The sequence below is a fragment of the Leptinotarsa decemlineata genome, unplaced genomic scaffold (assembly GCF_025532065.1).
Source record: "Leptinotarsa decemlineata unplaced genomic scaffold, Ldec_3_MD MMD2_tig00000008_RagTag_RagTag, whole genome shotgun sequence".
NCBI lineage: Eukaryota > Metazoa > Arthropoda > Insecta > Coleoptera > Chrysomelidae > Leptinotarsa > Leptinotarsa decemlineata.
Genome location: NW_027412537.1, coordinates 5,840,606 through 5,863,072, shown reverse-complemented (window position 1 = coordinate 5,863,072; position 22,467 = coordinate 5,840,606). Strand labels below are relative to the sequence as shown.

At 34.1% G+C, this 22,467-nt stretch overlaps 1 protein-coding gene across 1 annotated transcript in view; it reads right to left on the bottom strand.

Moving 5' to 3' along the window:
* The window catches only part of LOC111512095 (uncharacterized), a 49,619-nt gene that overhangs the window by 2,084 nt on the left and 25,068 nt on the right, over window positions 1-22,467 (bottom strand). Inside the window, exons 2-5 of the mRNA XM_023168223.2 lie at window positions 14,624-14,845; window positions 12,860-13,022; window positions 12,595-12,800; window positions 734-952 (exon numbers count right to left, since the gene is read on the bottom strand). Coding sequence (XP_023023991.2) covers window positions 734-952; window positions 12,595-12,800; window positions 12,860-13,022; window positions 14,624-14,845 — 810 coding nt within the window. The remainder of the gene's footprint in view (window positions 1-733; window positions 953-12,594; window positions 12,801-12,859; window positions 13,023-14,623; window positions 14,846-22,467) is intronic.

The window sequence follows — 22,467 nt, the reverse complement described above, 5'->3', positions numbered from 1 at the left end:
AGTATCAGAAATCTGCAAATATATACGAGTACAACTAATCAAAAGAAAAAAAAAACATATATTTTGTTATTTTTGAAGTTTTCCACGGTACCACAGAGAAGCTGGAAAATGAAATAATATATTACAGAAACAGATGAAAAAACAAACGAAGATGGTGTTAGCGAATATGGAAAGAAATCTCCAGTTAATTGTGGAAATCTCAAATCAATTGATATCAAATGAGAGAAAAATACAGACAGATACAATACCGATGAGAAGCCTAGAGAGAAATGCTGAAGAAGAAAAGAGTATCAGAAATCTTCAAATATATACGAATACAACTAATCAAAAGATAAAATGAACATATATTTTGTAATTTTCGAAGTGTTCCATGACACAATAGAGAAGCTGGAGAATGAAAAAATATATTAGACAAACAGATGAAAAAAACAAACGAAGATGCTGTTAGCGAATATCGAAATAAAACTCCAGTTAATTGTGGAAATCAGTATATCTTGGAAACTATAACACGGACCTCTAATGAAGATTTCAGCCACTCATGCCGACAAAACACTAGGAAGAAAGCAGCAAATAACACAAGGAAATCAGCTGAGCAATAAATGGTGCAACGTTAGAAAAAGCTCTAGGTAATGCAAGGATATTCGTTAAAAAATAAGAATGGATCTTTGAAGAACACATAGTATCATCAAGATGAAGAAGAATTCGGAAAATACATAGAAGTGACTATACTTACCAATGAAATTGTTCAAGAAACGTCTGAGATTATGATCCTGAGACCTGTTTCTTATTATAGCAAGTTTGCTTCCATTTTTCCTGCATTCAAAAAATGCTTTTTCCCATGTAGCCTCATTATCACTGAAGAAATAACACCTATTTCCCAAGCTAATCATGTTTGGCGGGCATATCCAACCATCTGCATTTCTTCTTCTCGTGGCTCTAGCTGGTTTCTTGACTAAAAATTATAATAAATTACATTCATCATTAACAAAAAAAAACATATGATTAATGCCTTTTTATTTAGTTTTTTTATACATAAAGTGATGATATACCTATTGAACCTAGTTTATCAAAATTAAGATGTAAACTCTTGTTGGACACTTAGCAACCATTCCTTAACTTTACACAATCACTGTAAAGTTTCCTTTGGGATTGTTGGACTACGTTTTAAACGTGTGAAAAAACAACTCAAATCACCTAGTTTGCCTATACATATTTGCTACACGGAAAGATCTAAGATTCATTTAAAATCTTGATTCGTAAGTAGTGCAGCTCGGCAAATCTAGCTGTGCCTCTGAGATACGTGAACCATAAAAAGGGATGGTTACTGTTCACTACCAACTTGAAGAACAATATGAAAAAGAATTTCGGCTAGGATAAATTCGATAAGTGTTGACAACACACATATAACATTCGATAATTGATTGATAATTGAATGCGTAGTTACTATAAATTATTATGAAACTCAACAGATGGATATCATCTACAAAACATAGCTTGCAATACCATTTCTCTATATACAAAGCTACAATTCGTTTCCAGTATACGAACAGTTTTCATCATGTTTTCTCTGGAAGATGTTTTTATAATGGCCTTCGGTTTTTTACAATCGAAAATTTTTTGTGAAAACCAAAAAAACAAGATACTGGATGAAATCAATGTTAGGAAGATGAATAGGTAGATTATGTCAAAAAAAATTATGGCAGGTTTCATAAATGATGACATGTACTTGGGGGTGTAACTATTGACAGCAAATTAAAATTCCAGGAACAGACTACTCAAGTTATCAAAACAATAGCTCACAAAGTCAACTATTTGAGAAGATGTTCCCTATATATGAGCCAGTGGTCTTAATTATTAGTATACAACTCCATAATCCTTCCACATTTGAATTATTGTTCTATCATTCTGTTTTTTCTCAATCAAATTGAAATAAACAGACTACAAAAAATGCAGAATCGTGCTATGCAAATAATCTTACAATGTTGGAGGGTAATAGCGATAGCAAATATGTTGCAAACCCTTCAATGGATACCAGTGAAGAAACTCTTCGAGTACCAAATGATAATTTTTATTTTCAAAATCAAAATAGGATATTCACCTGTATATCTACAGAATAAAATAAAGAAGAGATTACAGTGATTATTGAAATTTTATTGTTGAAAGTGTATGCCTCAAAATATTTTCCATTTCTGTTGGGTTCGGCTGAATTAGTTAACCCTGTAGGTTTTTCCGCCGGCTACTAGATACGATATGAGAAGAAATCCCAAAAAAATATAGGTTCGAGATATTTTTGCCAGAATCGTTAAAAAGCTTAAAATAAATCGAAAACATGATTTTCTAAGAATAATCATCGCGGGTTTTTGCACAGATATAATCATTTGTAAGCAATGCCATTATCCTGGTTTGTAAAGTAAAGCTTAGTAAGTTCTGCTAATAATGACATATTGTTTTCCCCCATAAATATAATCAGAGAAATAAAGATTTGCACTGAGTCCGTTTATTTACAATAGGGAAATTATTCATCTGTTATGAAGTTGGAATTCGTAAGAGATGAAATCATCAAAAAGAAATTTCTTTTTCTGAGAAATCAATTGAACCATGTTTTTCGCAAATCAACGAGAAAATGTTAACGCAAAATGTTTTCTCGGTAAACTCTGTAGACCGTGAAAAATAGTAATGGCTGTTAAATAAAAGTATACCACTGTCAGTGTTGAATGTCTTTTACAAATTTTCAGAGAAATTTATTCAAAGTACTTCGAAAACTTTTTGGACAACTGAGTTGGAAACAATTCCCAGTCAGTTCGAAAAACACCAATTTTATAATACTTACATACATAATAATGTCAAGAAATAAAAACTATACAACTGGAGACGTTTCGTTTACTTGAATGTGAACCAACAAAAAAGTGACCTTTCGCTTCAAAATTTTGCATTTCACAGCTATGTGATGGGCATGTAGGTGCCTATAACCAGATTGCATTTAGTGTTAGAATTACTGTCAGTTGTTTCAGCACTTTCGGTTTCTGGTGTCAAAATAAAGCAAGGACTATAAACCACACCAAGATCAACATTAGACACGATTTTAAATCTCATTTTGTCACTTTGAATGTTATCATACCCGGGAAGGTGAGAGAGGGACCTGGAAAATTCGGGAGTAGACCTAAACAAAAACTTCAGAATGTGTGGGGGATGACATATTAAGGAACCACGTGACACCGAAGTACACTTCCCTCACAAACTTAGAGATAGTTACTAAGTACTTTTGCCACACCAGAACATAAATTACAGTAATATTTGTTCTGGTGTTTTGAAAGTGTTTTCAATAGATATAAACTTAGAGGTTAAATAGCAATTCCAAAAATACGAATGATGAACAGTCATTTCAAAAATACGTAATACCGGATTTGTAGACAGCTCGAAAAGCAAACCGAACGAGAGCGGGAATATTCTGTATTGTTACGTTTCAGTGAAGTGTTTGCAATATTGCAATGAGCAGGAACTATCTATTTGAAGCATTGACGAATTAGACAGACCAAGATTCTTACAGACATCCATGCCACACTTGGTACATTGATGTACCTATATAAAAGTGATATCTGAACTGATTTGTGAATATGTGATAGAATTTTCCGATACTTGATGAAAATCCATTTTATTGTGAGATTTTCACTGGACAGTTTACAAAACCGCAACACGTGTTTCGCTCGAGAAAGCTATTTATTTATTATTCATACAAACCTTGCGATTTAATTTCATGAATTAATAAGTAATTTAATAATCCGAAATAATAAAATACTAAGTCAAATGAAATTTACAATATTTAGAAAATGTAGGCACCTAAACATTGTTATACCTACATATAACTATATTTTACAATATGTGAATTGTATAAGGACTGACACTCCTTTGTAAGTTTCTTATATATTATAAAAAGATTAAATGACTCAAAATTGATTTACGAAAGATTCTGATAGAGACTGTTCATTCAAGTTCCATCAGTGTGTTGAGTTGATTTGCAAGTCGAAACATGTTTACCGTAGGTGATCTCGAAATGTTAAATGATGGAGGAATATTAAACATCGGAACCGGGCGCAGTCTTCTAACAGAAGTTCGGGGGAGTTTATTCTATTATTGATAATATTACATAAAAAATACCAAAACTGAGATTTGTCGTCTATTTTCAAGAGGTAATATCTTAAATTCATTCCTTAGAGTTGTGATCTTGTTGTCTTATAGTTAGGATATACGTGATGTTTTTTAAAGTATAATAGTCTTAAAAATTTATTTTGAATTTTTTCTGATCTATTCAAGTTTCTTTGAGATCCCGTGAACCAAATCAACGAACCAAACTCTAACCTCCTCTTAACCAAGCTATAGTACAGAAGTTTAAGCGTGTTGATATTATTAAAATTATACGATTGTCTTATTACAAAACCTAACATTTTATTGGCTGACTTCACTATGTTCTCAATATGTTTGTCAAATGAGAATGTGCTATTATAGGTAATATCTTAATCTTTGATTTCAGTGCAGCGTTTCACGCTTTGTACCCCCAATAAATAATTGAAAATACATGGTTGCTTGATACCCGTTATAGTTAAAACAGAACATATACTTATATTGGAATACAATTCATTCTTATAACTCCATTCGAATACCCTATCAATGTCCTTCTGTAACATAACACAATCTCTCACTGTTTCTATCTTACTTGATATTTTGGAGTCATTTGCGAATATAGGGCCTTCTGAGGGAATTCTGATGTTAATACTTAAGGTAAGTCATTAATAAAGATTACAAAAAAAACTTTGAGGTACTCCAGAATTTGCTTCAAATTTTCCCGATGTGTTTCCATTATTTTTAGTCATTATGTATCTGTTTTCTAAGTAACTTTTAAATAGGCAATTTCGGTTATAAGATAATCCAAAACTAATGAATTTCTCTAATAGTATGTCGTGATCAACTTTATCGTATGCCTTACTGAAATGCGTATATATATTATGGAGCGAATAGCATTCTCGAGCGTTTTCATATGTACATCGCGCGAGAAAATAGATTCAAGCGGCCTCACAAGATGATGCGACTTGCGTAATAAAGAAAGTTCGCATTTGCGTGTTTATTTTATGCAGTAAATTAACTTGAAAGTTAAAGTAAAATTTTTGTTCTATGTTCTCTAAAGATTTAGGTTAGGTTAAAAGTGAGTGGGTCTATTCGATCCTCCACCGCAATCCGCAAGGCTTTATTGTGGCTCACACCTATTCAAACTCGACCGAATGAACCCAGATTCTTAACGAAGCCGATTAGTTTATATGGTGGCTGATCTTTCAGGTCAGATGGTAAAAGTATGGTTCTACCAAACTCTGAAAACCTGATTCGGTCCACAGCGGAGCAGGCACAAATTATATGCTTTGCTGTTTTATCATTTTCCAAACAGAGGCGACACACACTGTCTTCCAAGGCAGTCCGAGTTTCTGCATATGATGATTGAAGTCATATTTTTAATGCGATTAAAATCAATGTACTGTCTTGGCTCTTCTAGATTTCAGCGGGGCATTTGACACCATAAATCATGAGCTGTTATTAAAGTTCTTACACTACATTGGCTTGTCAAATGATACAGTTCTTTTTTTTTTCGAAACTATCTACATAACATACGGCAGGAAGTTGGTCTTAATGAAGTTCATTTCACAGCTTTGAATTTAAAAACAGGCGTTCCACAATGATCAATTCTTGGCCCTCTCCTATTTACGATATACACTAGTCAATTAGTGAAATGCCTTCAGTATTGCAGTGTATATCTTTATGCCGATGACACCCAAATCTATCATTCTTTTGAACCACACAGGGTGAATGACTCTAATAGGCGGATCAATCATGATCTCGACACATTTTCGTCTCTTGCTGAAAATGTGTGCTTAATGAATAATACATCTAAGTCGAAAATACTAATATTTGGCCAAAAAATGCAGAGATATTGTAAAACAACAACTCAATATTAGTATAGGCTCCAATGTGATGGAAATTGTGAATGAAGCAAAAAATCTTGGGGTGACTACAGATAGTGACCTCCACGATTTCCAAAGTGATATACACTGTCCGCCACTCGCGATGGCCAACTTGGCCACTTTGGCCAACCCCATTCAGGTGATAGGTGCATTTTGAGCATTTCTATCAGTCCTGAGAGTTTCATCGTTCCACCTCGAATATTACGGAAGATACGGGGGTGTTTCCATAAGAAGTGAGACAAATTCGGATTTTTCAGGACTGACATTTTTTCAGGAAAAAAGTGTAATCGTAATAAGTTGGTAGTCCTGATCACGAATATGAATGAATTTTGAAACTATTCTGCCCCCTAATATGTTTTACCGTAAAAATAGGGTGTTCCATCGCGAGTGGCGGACAGTCTATATCACTTTGGCCAACCCCATTCAGGTGGTAGGTGCATTTTGAGCATTTCTATCAGTCCTGAGAGTTTCATCGTTCTACCTCGAATATTACGGAAGATACGGGGGTGTTTCCATGAGAAGTGAGACACACTGTATATGTTCTCACTCGATCGTTGGTAGTCTATATAAATCGGTGGTACTTGAATAGAATAAGGCATTTATCCAGAGGCGGCCTTAGCCTATGTAGCGCCCTCTTGTTTCAAAATGCGCCGTCAAAATGGATGAGGATTTTACAATACGTTCGAATAAACTCTGAACCTCGCCTGAATGCTTAGCTGTAAGCTCAATATCGTTGTTTTGTCACGGAACCAATTACACTGAATATGGCCACGGAGAGAGATGAATTTGTTTTTCTGCCAGGAATTTTAAAAATCGGTTCAGGAAAATTGACATTTTTTGATAGATTGGCCTGTCGCCGTTCGTACACGAGTGAAAAATAATTTTTAGGAGAGAAGCGCTTACAAATAAAAAAGGAAAAGTTTGTAGTTATTTCAAAATATTCAATTTAGAAACGAATTAAAATTCTTTTATGCTTTTTTGCTTTTACTTTTCGTGCTTTTGCATTAGCAGAATCTGTGATAGTTTCACTGACTTCAGTTTTTATTTCATATTGAATATTGATAAATTTGTTGATTGACTTTGTGACAGTATTGATCGTATTAGTATTTAAGATAGTTTTTAATAATTTTCTATTTTGAAAATGATCTTTCACTGTGTGCTACTGTGACTGGCAATGTGAGGTAAATTCTAAGGGTTGTGGACAGATTCGAGGATGAATTGATATACAAGTCATTTAAAATATCCAACGATAAGCGGCACAGCGCATGCTAAATGGGATCTATGGGTATACGACGCTGTCAGCAAGCGGCGGCATGTGACTTTCGCCCGCGAGTGATGCTTTGGAATTTTCTTAGAAAAAGCAGGAATCGAAGAAAAGTTACAGGGTACTCTGTGATTCTATCTATATAGAGGATAGCTGATAAAACGGACCCTTAAGATTGAAGACAGGTAGTCATATCTTATGCAAATGAATAGAAAGGCAAGTATTTTGTAGATAACCAAATTTTCATTCAAAATACGACAAGAACCCAACAAAAAACAAATGAAGCGAATATAGTAAACAAGTTCAGATGATTCTCAAGCACCAATATCTGTTTTGGGAATGAGAAGGGCTGAATTTGTTGAAACTACTCATTTCCCACCTTTGGAAAATATTTTTTGAATACACTGACCCGTTACTTGGTGAAAATCAATAACACAATTTATGATAATAATAACTACTAATTTTCACAATATATACTTCATTTTCAATACGCGTTTCAATGCAACAGTAGTTTCCTCGTTTGGACTGATAGATACTACCCCATTGAACATACTAAGTCAGATACACTCCCCAAGTAAAACAATATCATAAAAATTTCGATTCTGGTTTGACTTTTTTTTAGTTTGAGGAAGAAAACTTTTTCTTCTGATACGACCACCTTGATTGCCATTGATTTGGATATACTCTGGCCCAAACATGTGAGGAAACAACTTCCGTATTGTAATTCATTACTTCTCAAGGTGTACTGATAATATTGTCTAATGTTCAAACAATTGTAATTTCACACATCATCGATAGATGACCTTCACTTTTTCTATTGGCCAAACAACTACCTCATTTTAACGAAAAAATTAAGCGAACACTACCGTGCATGTCGAATGCATTTCGTAAGTTTGGCGCTATAAATAGTTATAAATAGTTCAAGGTGATCATAATTTTTAAAAGATAGTCCTGAACTGTGTTTAGCAATGAAGGTTATTTCATGTTTGTCAAGTGTCATCGCTAATTTATTAAGTGGCATTCTAGTTAATAATAAATATTTGAATACTCGTTTGTTCAAATATTCTACGACAGTCGAGTCATATCCAGGATTAGGTTTATATCATCAATTTTAAGAAAAAACCAAATGACCTAGGTCATTTAGTGCAGTCCTGAACTTTTTTCGTTGGGAATGAATCCCAATCTAAAAGTAACCTCAACGTTTTTATACATAGTGTTTGTAATATTTAGGTAAAAAGTGAAATTTATAATTGTGAAACATGTCCTCATCCAAACTCTGTCAACGATAACCTCAGAACTTTTCCATGAAATTAATTTTTTGAGTTGTACCATGGTGGTGCCAGAAGTACCTGGCCTGACCTAGAGATGGCGATAGTTGTTTGAAAAATAACACTATATTAGAAAGTACAGAATATACAGGCTGATTCACGGTGGATGGCACATCAGACGTTTCTGGTGAACCAGACAACGGATCACTTTGAAAATTTAATGGAGGGCATATTCGGACATTCTCTAGCCAACTAAAATATTTTCGACAATGCGGTGTTGCCGCTTCTATTAGAAAGCAGTAGCAACTTTGATTTTTCAAATGGAACACTCTGTATATAATATTATTTTTGGAATCTCCAACAATTGCCCGACAACTTTTCTTGATATTTTCCTATACCTATCTGTTACCGTTTTCGAAATAAAAATTAATTTCAATTTTTTTCTTCGAAAATCATGACTTCTAAAAATGCCGATATCTTTTAGTTAAGAAGTACTATGATATCGAAATTTGGTTTGGAGTTAGGTGATACTTGGACACTTCCCACACGTCAGCCTAATCTCCGTTACTTCATTACAGGGTGGTAAAAAAATACAGTTTTTTCGTTTGCTTGAAAAAGTTGCTGAAATTTAATTATTTTAAATGGAACACCCTGTATATTATTGAAAATTCGAAAAGCTGCTGAAATTTGCTTTCTTTCTATGTATATCATACCTATACCTAACTAGTCAAGTTTCGGACTTATGAACATTTATTTGTGAAAATGTCCCTTCAGAATGGTATTTCCATTCGGTATTTGGTAAGCAGGCCATGATTACTATTTGACAGTAGCGTTGTGACATTCTCCTAATAATATCGACATTTTCGTCACTTCAGAAGTTGCAAATACCTTCAAAACGATGGAACAAAACTATTGAAACGAAGTTCTTATGAATCCAGAAGCTACCTGAATATTTTGGAGAATACTGTAGACAGTTTCGTGGATAATCTGCCACTCGAAAATTATCGAAACTGTTGGTACCAACTAGACGGAGCTCCTGCACATTGCACAAGAGAAGTGAGCGCAGAACTGGATAGACTATTTGACGATCGGTGGATGAGGCGCTTGGGACCATGGAATTGGCCAGCGAGATCACCCGATCTTAATCCATTAGATTTTTATTTGTGGGGAATGTTTAAAGAAAACGTTTACAAAATACCCGTGCGTTCGAGAGATGAATTGTTAGAAAGGATTGCCCAAACATTTGAAGATTTGGATCCCAATGAAATCAGATCTGCCACCACGAAAGCAGTCAACACCCGCATTTTAAAGTGCTTGGAAGTGAACGGCCAGCGATTCGAACATATTTTGGAATATTCCACATGATTGTTTTACTTTTTTATAATTATTCATATCAATATTTCCAATTTCCAGTTTCTTGGTGCTTTTTTAAAGTTTATCCAAACATATTGAAATTGTTCTGAATTCGTATAAATTTCTTGAGGTTCATTGGCGGTAGATTCGGATACATTTCATTGAACTTTCTACATGTTCTGCTGATAATTTTGTCACACTGTCCAAAAATAATAAACAAATTCATAAGAACTTCGTTTGAATAGTTTTGTTCCATCGTTTTGAAGATATTTGCAACTTCTGAAGTGACGAAAATGTCGATATTATTAGGAGAATGTCACAACGCTACTGTCAAATAGTAATCATGGCCTGCTTACCAAATACCGAATGGAAATACCATTCTGAAGGGACATTTTCACAAATAAATGTTCATAAGTCCGAAACTTGACTAGTTAGGTATAGGTATGATATACATAGAAAGAAAGCAAATTTCAGCAGCTTTTCGAATTTTCAATAATATACAGGGTTCCATTTAAAATAATCAAATTTCAGCAACTTTTTCAAGCAAACGAAAAAACTGTATTTTTTTACCACCCTGTATTGAAGTAACGGAGATTAGGCTGACGTGTGGGAAGTGTCCAAGTATCACCTAACTCCAAACCAAATTTCGATATCATAGTACTTCTTAACTAAAAGATATCGGCATTTTTAGAAGTCATGATTTTCGAAGAAAAAAATTGAAATTAATTTTTATTTCGAAAACGGTAACAGATAGGTATAGGGAAATATCAAGAAAAGTTGTCGGGCAATTATTGGAGATTCTAAAAATAATATTATATACAGAGTGTTCCATTTGAAAAATCAAAGTTGCTACTGCTTTCTAATAGAAGCGGCAACACCGCATTGTCGAAAATATTTTAGTTGGCTAGAGAATGTCCGAATATGCCCTCCATTGAATTTTCAAAGTGATCCGTTGTCTGGTTCACCAGAAACGTCTAATGTGCCATCCACCGTGAATCAGCCTGTATAAAGCATACGTTTGAAGTTTGAAGACGCTGCGTTATTTATTGTTTGTTTGGCAGCAATAGCGAACGTTTTCGACGAATTTTAGAAAATGGAGGAAATTGGCCGTCATTATGTGGTACAATACTTTCATTTGAAAGGTCACAGCCCAACCAATATACTAGCTGCCAAGACGAGCATCGCGGTGGTCGACCAAATGAAGTGACGACTCCAGAAATGGTGAAGAAAATCAACAAAGCGGTACTGAATGATCGTCGACTGAAAGTGTGCGAACTAGCAGACTTAGTAGGCTTTCTTATTAGTCAGTGGGCTATGCTTGAAGACAGACAGTGAACAAATTACGACCACCGTCGTAAGTTACTTTCGCCAAAGTGCCGTATGTTCAAATGTTTTCATTTCAAAATTGGAAAATATTTTCTCATCACTGCTCTTTATGAGTATTTCAATGACTTCTCTTTTGATCGAATGTCTATCAAAATCAAAAGATACGACTTCAAATATAATGCTTCTACATAATAATTTGTAGGTAAATTTTCTATTTATGTATTCATTTCACAACTAGAGATACAAACAGAATGAACCCAATAATAACATATGAAAATAGGGAGTGAATAAATAGTAAATAAACGCAAAACATTTAATACTTCACCATCATTGCAATTACTGCTGAATGTTGTGATAATTCTAATGATTTTCACCTGAGTTGGTTTTTCAATTTATTTCAAGCATATCCTATAGTTTGCTGATGAATTGTCGAATCCAAATGACAGATGCCAAGTTCAAACGACTACAAATGAAAGAAAAGTATAGATACAACAAATTTCTTGAGTTGTTGTGTATTTGTGTATTTCTGATATTGAATATCAATAAAGAATTCATTTTGCAATCCATTGTTACTCTGAAATCAATTTCTCAAAGTCCTAGTTATATACGGTAAGAATAGTCCCAAATGATATCCCTGTGGTATACCTAATGTAACTGCAAATGTCAGAGTAACGGTAACATATATCTGACCATATCCAAATCAGAATATGTTGACCTGCATCAATATCATCAAGTCTTTCGATTAGCAAAGTATGACTACATTATAGAAAGCCTGAAATAATTTAAATCCCTTCCACTTGCAGCCGATTGTTCATTTCTTTAACAATATGTGGACTAACTCTATTAGATTTGTACCTAGGGATCCACAGGTAAAAAAGTCGTATTGTTCTATCTCATTATTTTCCTTAACATCTGAAATAATGTCATGTTTTTCGAAATTATACAGTTCATAACTGCTGAAGGAGTTACGATTATGTTTACATTTTGCACTGAATCGGCCCCTTGAAGAAGTCTGAATTATTTTGGAGAACAGAACTTGGCACTTACAAAACAATTATATACCAAACTTTCACTTTCCCTTTAAAGAAGTTGCCAGAATAGGAATCAATGGGATCGTTCATACACCACACTTTTATTTTAATTACCCCATCGAAAGTTCTGTTGGTGAATAATTTAATAATGAGTAATGAATACCAAACATACCAAAAAAACGTGTAGCTATCAATGAGAGTTTGACAACTTTTGAATTTTCTGAAACTTTCCATAATTGAAGAACTATGACGAGAACAATCGATACGAATAAATTCAATGCCAGATATTATTATTGCCAATTTTAATCAAAATATTGTTTTGGACCATCATTTGTGTAATGGCTCACCAAAATTTTCAGGGCCTTTTTTTCCAATGTCACCTAGCATTTTCAGACATTTTCTTTTCTCATATTTTTCCAACCTCTCTCCACTGGAACATTTGGAAATATCGAATCTCCTCTTCTTCTTATTGTATATATTGAACTGAACCACCACGTTGGTATCTGTCTCGCACATGAACATTTTATTATCAGTGCATTTTCTTGGGAACCACCTGTGACAAAATAGATGAATTAGAATAAAACTACATAAAGGGTAGAACGAAAAAATTACTTGTTACGTTTGGCACTATTTAGAGCTATACATTTCCATTTATAGTCATCTCCTAAATGCTTTCTCGAAAAAGCATTGAAAGTAATATGTTTTCCACTGGAACCCCATTTCCAAGTCCTCTCTTTCCAGTCATATATTCCATCAATCCAACGTTCAGTTAGAGCTGAAATACAAAACAAATAGTAGAGGAGTATTATGAAAAATTATAAAGAATCAAGATAAGTTGAACATGCTCAAAAACCAAAGAAGGCTCAGGATGTGGAGTGTACTCCAGCCTAAGCCTAAGGATTAAGTGGGGGATGGGAAAAAATACTATTATACTTATAAAAGACACCAAGGTATAGTTCATATCCTGATAACGCCAACTTGGTCGATAAAACGCGCGAGAAAAATGTTGTAGTGTGGTTGTAGTATACTTCTAGTGTATAGGAGTTGCCTGGGACACCAAAGTAGTTTTTCCAAAAGTCAAGATACCAATTGTTATATAGAGGAGACAATTGAGAGTAGTGAGCATGGAAAATAATGGGTGATTATTTATGGTATAGAGATATAGAGGTATTGAGCAATACAAAAAATTTGATGAAATCTTAATTGGAATCGAAAGAACGATCAATATAATTTATTGTTTGAAGATGATTTCATGCAAATGTTGTCCGTGGCTCCGATTTAGATGACCCATGCGCAAGGTCCAATTTTGGCACACTCTCTCTATCATATCGACCGGTATTTCACGTATAAATGCTTCAATATTGGCTTCAGAGCGTCAGTCGTTGCTGGTGTATCCCTCTAGATATGAGCCTTAACATGACCCCACAAGAAATAATCCAAAGGCGTTAAATTACACGATCTAGGCGGCCAATTGACAGGCCCCAAACGGGAGATAAACTGTTCACCGAAGGCGGCTCTTAATTGGGTCATTGTTTTGCGTGCCGTGTGGCATGCGGCACCTTCTTGTTGAAACCACATGTCAGGTATGTCCAATTCTTCCTTTTTGGACAACAAAAAGTTGTCAATCATCACACGGTAGCGCTCGCCATTCACAGTAACGTTCCGGCCATTGTCGTCTTTGAAGAAATACGGCCCGATGATGCCACCGACCCATAATCCACCAAACAGTGACTTGTTAACGTATCCAGTAACGTTAACGTAACAGTAACGTTAACGTGCTTGTTAACGTATCCATTCAACCAGAAAAGAGCCTCGTCGCTGAACACAATTTCTCAATAAAAATGTGAATCTTCCTCAAACTTTGCCAGCGCCCATTCACCAAATGTTAGACGTTGTGGGAGGTCGTGTGGCTTCAATTTTTGCACCAGCTGTATCTTATAAGGTTTTACACCCGAATCCTTTCGCAAAATTTTCCACGTAGTGAAGTAACAGAGGCCCAATTGCTGCGAACGGCGGCGAATCGACATTTCACGGTCATCACGAACACTGGCGGATACAGCCGCAATATTTTCTTCGGTCCTCACTCTACGTATGCGTGTTGGTGGTTTAATGTCTAATAATGTAAACTGGGTTCGAAATTAAGTCACAAGCTTCCGAATAGCTCCCTCAGTAGGCCGACGAAACTGCCCATAAATTGGAAGAAGTGCACGATGCACTTTCAATAATTCAAGCGTTGTTCATTCGTAAGTCGATTCATCGGGAAATTATAGACCAAGCTGAACAAGTTTGACAATGAAAACAGACACGATTCACGCGTGATCTCTCAAAAACAGTGTTGCCAAAAAGTTACCAGCAAAAAAATCACTCATTACTTACGTATTGTCGTTTTGTTGCTGCAGCTGAGGAAGTCTTTCAATAAATTTTGTTCCCTATAAGAATTAATAACTGATAAGGTACTATTTAATACTTGGCAGTGGAAGTGGGCATCCGTCCATTTGGCTTCTTGTGTACTGAAGTGGTAACACTTTTTTCCAACCGAATGAAAGTTTTCCGGGCACAAGTATGTGGTTTGGACGGTTTGTGACTTTGTAGCGTGAACTGCAACAACAAGAATGAAAAAATCGTTAATGCTCAGAAGAGTGTGTCAACAATAATGATATGCATTTATTATACAGGTTGTGTTTATATTCATCGACCTTAAAAACATTTTCAAAATGATACATAAATGGGAATATCATGATTTATAATGGAGTTGATTGATACTTGATGAAAGTTTGTAACGAATGAAAGCAAAGCTTTATTGTAAGACTGGCGACACGCCCCGGCTCCGCAAGGGTACAATGTTGACACTACATATAAATTCACCCACCGAAAATTCAAGAGAAACAACGGTGGAAAAATGTTTTTTGTTTTATGGACGCGCCATTTTCCCTCGCGTCTGGCGCCCCACTTGAAATATTTGAAAATTTTTTCTTATCGCACATTTACAACGTGATGCAAACCAACATACAAAATTCCAGCCTCCGAAAATATAGCGGTACAGAGAAATAATGATGAAAAAGTAATTTTCATATGTAAACGCGCCTCTTTCATTCCCAGTGGGGGCGGCCCAATTGAAATATTTGAAAATCGTTTTCAATTACACATCTACAATATAAAATGAACCTCCATACAAAATTTCAGTGATGAAAAGGTAATTTTCATATGTAAACACGTCCTTTTTATCCCCAAAGGGGGACCCCAGTTTATTGCACATGTACAGCATAAACTGAACCCTTCATACAACATTTTAGCCTCCGAAAATGTAGCGATATGAAGAAACAATGATGAAAAGTAATTTTCATATGAAAACGCTCCCCTTTTACCCCCATGGGGGGCGTCCCAGTTGGAATATTTGAAAATCCTTTTTATTTTTCCCAAGCCTTGAGAAAACACTGCAGGCTCATGGACTTATTGCTTTTTCCTTCCTACTCATGCATGTGAGTAACTCCGATGCCTGACAGTTTTTCCATCTGAGAAAATTAATTAATGAAAATTCAACTATGCGATTGAAATATGGTTGAAACTGATTTTCTGTTGACTAACTGTTGTTTCCATGCAAATGAGAACCCTCAAGAATTAAAACTTGTGCAAGCTGAGATTTAATGAGGTCCTCACTTTTTGGTGAGATCACACGATATGTAGTGAAAACCCATTTCAGAGCACTGATCGATTCTCACAGTAACCAACCGGTTACTAATGACTAATCTGCTGATTTTGTTGACACTCCATACTTTTTATGATTGCAATGGATAATCTAAGGTGTGGTTAGAATAATGTAGACGAATAAATTGAAACTGGTGATCCTAAGCTATTGAAATAATTCAATTATTTCTATTACATATCTTACGTCACTTAATACTCTTGATAACTTGATATTATTGCTTAATCGGTTGTAAAATTCCAATATCAAATGCCCATAATACTGTAATAAATAATACAAGGCCTGGTGCATATAACTGCCTATTTATCAATTATTATTATCGAATAAAAAATAATGCGAGACTTGATATCCTCAGTCGTGACAAATAAGGCTTTTGTTTCTTATTTATATCGATAAGTACTTCGTCTTTCATAAAGTGCATTCACGATATTAGTAATAATATGACAGTAATTTCATTTCATTGAAAATCAAGAATTATTACGACAATTATTATGGATTAGTGGTGGATAATAATTTGAAATTTTCAGCACAGCAGATGTAGGTTGATTCTTGATGAAAGCCAATTAGACATATTTCCAAAAATACAGAGAATTGAAATATGAAAATTTAGTCATTAATAAGGATTTATTGGTTCTGTTTATTTTTGTATAACCTTCACTACCAAAGAAGTAACCCCTATTTTGAATAGAACTTTTGTATTATTAATAAATTTATATTTAGGATTCTATAGTTTGATGTCTACTATTAGCGAACCGCCCGTCTCCGCACGGGTGCAATAAGATACTAAATATAAATTCACCCGCAGGAAATTTCAGAAACATTGATGAAAAGATGATTTTGTGCCTCTTCCTCCCCTTAGTGGGAATGGCACTTTGAAAAAAGACCTCCTTGATCCTTAGCTCGCCTTGATGGTTTCCACCTGATCAGTAAGGTGTTTCGCTTATGTAATGATTTAATAATGCACGTCAGTCAAAGAAGGCAAGGCTATTTCTTTTTTTTGAGCACTCTATAAAACGTAGGGAAATGCATTTTTTTGAAGTGGTTTAACCGCTGGTGATCCGTTTTATAGACTTAATTCTTACCGCAGCGATCTAAACTATGATAGGTAGACGGCTTCAAAATATCAAAACACTGACAAATTATTTTCTTTGATGGTCATTTGTACTTTTTATATATTTGTATTTTTATATCACCAATATTCGTTTTAAAACGACTCAACTGTGAATTAGTCCTTTTCTCTGGCTGGGTACAAAAGATATGACAAAAGTATTGTTATTACATCTTTTAACGTTTTTCATCTTTGCGTTATTACATGTTCTGATAACTGGCAAAAACTCATTTATATCAATAGGCAAAATTACATAATTCTTAATTTTTGTTTGAAGGTGGTTGATAATGTTTCGTGGTGATTTTCATCAGTTGGGACTTTCATTGTCTGAAATAATTAATATACAGAGGACCATACAGAGGAAGAGCATCATACAGAGGAAGCTATCCGAAGACGGGGATCTGGAAGATAGAACGAACTTACCTATAGAAGTAATCATGGGATTACTAGAATGATGTGTAAGATACTGCTATTTTCAACTGATGGACGAATTCTTTACGCAAGATGAGGGACTGCCAATGGGATCGCCACTTTCACCTGTTACAGCCAACATATATATGAAGTGGTTTGAAAGAAGTCTTGAGTCATGGGAATACAGAAGTAGATACCTTCTTGAAGCACATCAAACGCTAAAGACCTTTCATCATTTTTACAATAGAGAAGGAAATCCACAATGAATTGCCATTCTTAGACGTATTCGTGAAGAGGACCGACATTAAGTAGAAAACATCTATATTCCGAAAATACACTTATACGGAACAGTATCTGAATCACGAATCCAATAAACATCAATCGATTGAAAGGGAAATCATCGAGACTCTAGTAGACCGTACTTTTGGGTTCTGTAATACGAAGGAAAATCTCGAGAAGGAAGTAGGCATCGTCATGATTCTGGCTAAAAGACATCAAGAGCCTCGCAAGAAAGAAAAGTCATTAATTTAAAATGGAAGTTATGAATGGTTTTCATGAAAGACGATCTCTTAGTTTACATACTTATATATACGTAACCTTCACACTCTCATTATAGCTACATCGACCTCAAACTTAACCTCCTTAAAAGTAACATATAATTACTTGTTTGTTGCACATAATAAAAGTAAATAACATTTGCATTAAGCAACTAGGAATGTGAGTTCGTGAAATAGCTGTTGAACGTATATCTTTCGACATATCTGAAATTATGTAGACGTGAACAAACTCTTAAAAATTTTTAGTGAGGGCAAAATGCTCATGAATTTGTCAATGCTACTTTCTCAGTTGGCAAGCGAAAACAATTGCACGAAAGCTAATTACATTGTATTCATTTAAGATTATTGAACTATACTTAACAGTTTGAAAGTGAGAGAAAATGCTATTGTCAAGTCCTATTAAAAATATAGCGGGTTGTCCAGAATTCAGAATACTGTTATGAAGCAGGAAACAAACATCAGAAGTGTGTATTTTCACATTTGTGTGTGAACTCATAGAAGTTTGATGCTAATAATGGCTGAAAATCTGACATTTCAATGAAAAAATGTAATAGAAACATTTTTAAACCGGCAAATTGTTAGTAAAAGCTGTAAAAATCATGGGAGGTTTTGGAAAGTAGCACGAAAAGAGCTATATATGTTTGGTGGGGTGGTTGAAGTTTAACTTGAACGATAATCTGCATAAACCGATGTTATTTTTTCAACACAATTATTTGAAATAATGGTTGTGCATCAATCACTGTTAAATATTAACCTAACTCCGTTGTATAGTACCCAGTTGGTACGTTTATGAATTTGAAACAGAGTGATTCATCTCCACAGTTATGATAAATTTAGATTTATTTTAGCTTATTGAACTTTTGAAAAGTTACAAATGATTAAAGTTTAATTTTGATGATCTTTATATTTGCTGTATACAGACCATTTCTTTTATCATGTGGTAACATTGCTATTTTCTAACCTAAACCATAACAGACACGAAGACGATTAAATGGGAAAAAATGTAACTTTCATCGGGAACAATAATATGGTCGAAGAAAATTTTGGGGATCTCTCGCCCTTCTCGAATTATACGGGAAAAACCAAAAATGCTGTTTTTCGTTCTTTTCGAATAGAATTGTTATTTCAGAGAATATAAAAAAATGGAAAAAAAAATGTTACTGTATTCGAAGTGTACTATGACGATGTAATAATAAATATTCGATAAAACGTTTCGTGTCAACATGGCCACCATCAACTTTTTTTTAATACGGACCTGTCTTTTTTCATTACAGATATTGATAAAGCAATAAATTCACAATCGAAAGTTATATCACATTTGATTTTTTATAGCGTTTCATTCGTATCTGTTACGCTATAGAATATAGCAATGTTACCACATGATAAAAGAAACGGCCTGTATATGTTTTATTGGCATGTTTAAGCCTCACTTGAAACAGGTTCGCGTATGAAATCTGAATGATAAATTCCTTTACATATCCATATTTACATTGACATTTCAAATAGCGAAAAATTTCCCAAATGATTTATAAGTGTATAATTTTGATGAACTCGGGGTTCAATGACTGCACATTTTTTAAATGAAGCATATTACTGAATTTAGTGCGTTTTATAAACCACTTTTTTGTCTTCTAGTTTCTCATTTTGGTTATCGGTCGTCAAAAAAATAAAAGCCACTTACGGAATTGCATTACCTTAATTGTTATTGCTACAGCCCAATATTTATTGAAATTATTTCACCGAATTCATTCGTACTTTAAACTGTTTCAGTATTCATGCTGAATAGCATTCATGACTAATTCAATATAACTATTACTAAATCATTGGAAATAATTCAGTATTCCACAGAACATATTGATGAATATTGCAAAATTCAACTTTGTAACACCTGAGCACTGATGAAAAACGTAAATAACAATACACCAGTACAGTGATATATACATCACTCACATTAATCCAATAATTGAAAGAATAATAAATATTCAACGAGATGAATTGCTGCAGCGATAACGAGATATTGAATGATGGTAATTATTGACAGATTATTTGAATGAATTGAAAACTATTTCAAGAATACATGGAATATATAATAAAAACACTATTACACTGCATGTATAATTTTTATTCAAATTGAAATAATTTCTGGAATGAAAGCACGCACTTCAAATCCAAACTGAGGGTAACCTATACAATATCCAATATTATGCAGATATTAGTTTATTACTGATATTTCGTCCAATGGAATATAAATTGCATTTCAATTTATTGAAATGGAATACTTGTTAACTAGATCAATCATATGAAAATGCAATGTTCTCGTATGTCCTTTTATTTATATTTGAGAACAACCATTTCGAGCAAATTCCGATTCAATTTATGCATTCAACGAAGCATATCACTTATGCCATCTGAGACTTCTGAATGCTGACACGTCCAACAGTCTTCTCATATGGATCGATTCATGAATCGATTCATTTATGTCAAGCAGAAGCCAATATGTAACCATCACCAATTTAAATGAGGGCAACAAAAAAAACAGTCAACTCTCAACGGATACCTGTATCACTCGGAGTACCACAAGATTCAGTCTTGTGACCTGTGGTATTTCGAGAATATATAGTTGACGACTCTGTTCCTGATGGAGAGTGCCTGAAATTTGCTGATGACCTAGGCACGATTATAACAGTCTCCGACCAAACGAGTATACAACGGAAATGAACTAGTGGTTTTCCAGTCACTCGCTTGTTTTTGATTCATAGTAATCATTCAGTTCTGTAATTATCAAAAATTCTTGACCCACTATGTATTGATGTTGATAATCATCCGCTTCCATTGTCGAAAAATACCTAGGCTTTGACAAATTTAAAGCACATTGCTATGAACGAATACCGGAATTACATACATTCTTTAGTATTAAAGCTACGGAATGTTAGCTGAATTTTCAGTTTAGATTACCTAAAAATTATATACTAAGCTGAAGTTGAGTCGAGGTTGCGCTAATGTGTCTGTTTCTGGGGTTGGTCAACTAACGCTGGTGAAAATTTGTGTCTCAAAACAATATCATCAGAAGTATCACTGGTATAAGTTTCATAGATCCCTGCAAACTTTTCTTCAAGAAATTTGAAATACTGACTTTACCCTGCTTAGACGTAATGGAAATTTGTCTACGTTTTTCAAAATAAAAGTCGATTTCCTTCAATACCTTCAATTTTTACTAGACATTTCATATAATACATTGTTACCACTATTCAGCTTTTATCTTTATACATTTCATTAATATATTATCTTTTCATCTTTACATATTTTATATATAAAATATCTTCTTACGTACACATCTACTTAGCTGACATTCAACTATTATTTTGTATTTTACTAAAAACTATATACCATTGGACATGACATTAATGTTTTCTGTACATAACATGATGAAATAAATGAATAAGAATAGGCTCATACAATTGACATTGGGCAAAAAAATTATATCAAGTTCCGCTAGTTTGAGGGCGGATTCCTCTCAAAGGTCTTAATGTTGCAGATCCTCGTTTGTTTAATGTTTTACCAGCTGAAATAAAAGAAAGCAAAATATTTTCATTTAGGTTTAGGTTTATAACAAAAATAGATTTTTCTCAAAGTTTTAATGCGTTTTACACCTTTAATGATTATATTAATGTAAGTGTTTGTGTGGTGTGTGAATGCGTTTCCATGTGTGTCTAGTTTGAGTGTAGTAATCTCTAATTTATCTTTGTACTTCAGGGAAATCGAGGATTTGATTTGATTTTTGATTTGTTCTCTTCCAATGTCACATGTATCATTCAGAGGCGAGTTCTTAAATTCACCGACAGCTCCACTAATTTATTCGATGGATTCATTCAAAACTTTAGAGCATTTTTATTTGTTGGACCAATCGATTGTTTTTTTTATTCAAGAGTTATTTGAAATACGCCAAATACCAGCAGAGAACACACAATTTATTGGCGTTTCACACTGTAAAACTGCATCATAACACAACAGCATTGTTGCAAATTTCAAAATTACTCCCAGTCATCAAAAAAACCTGCATATCCTGGCAAAATCCCCACAAAACACCAGCATTTTAACTTCGAAGCAATGAAAATACCGGCAAATGCATTAATCACTCGTAAATTGGTATCACTTTACAATTCTCTATCCAATATTGTTTAATTTTTGAAAATTGGATCATTGAAGTTTGATATTCGTATCGAAAATGTACAAACAAAACAATAAATATTATGATTTCAAGAAAAAATGTCTTCCAAACCAATCATTCCAATGAAAATTCAAAATGTTTACCGGACTCTTCCTGTGAATAATGAATTCCGTTGAATTACGAAAAGTTCCGAGGGGAATTACATTACAAACACCTCTTTTCAATAATAATAATAAAGGTCTTTATTAATTTTCAGTTATATTCAAACGTGTG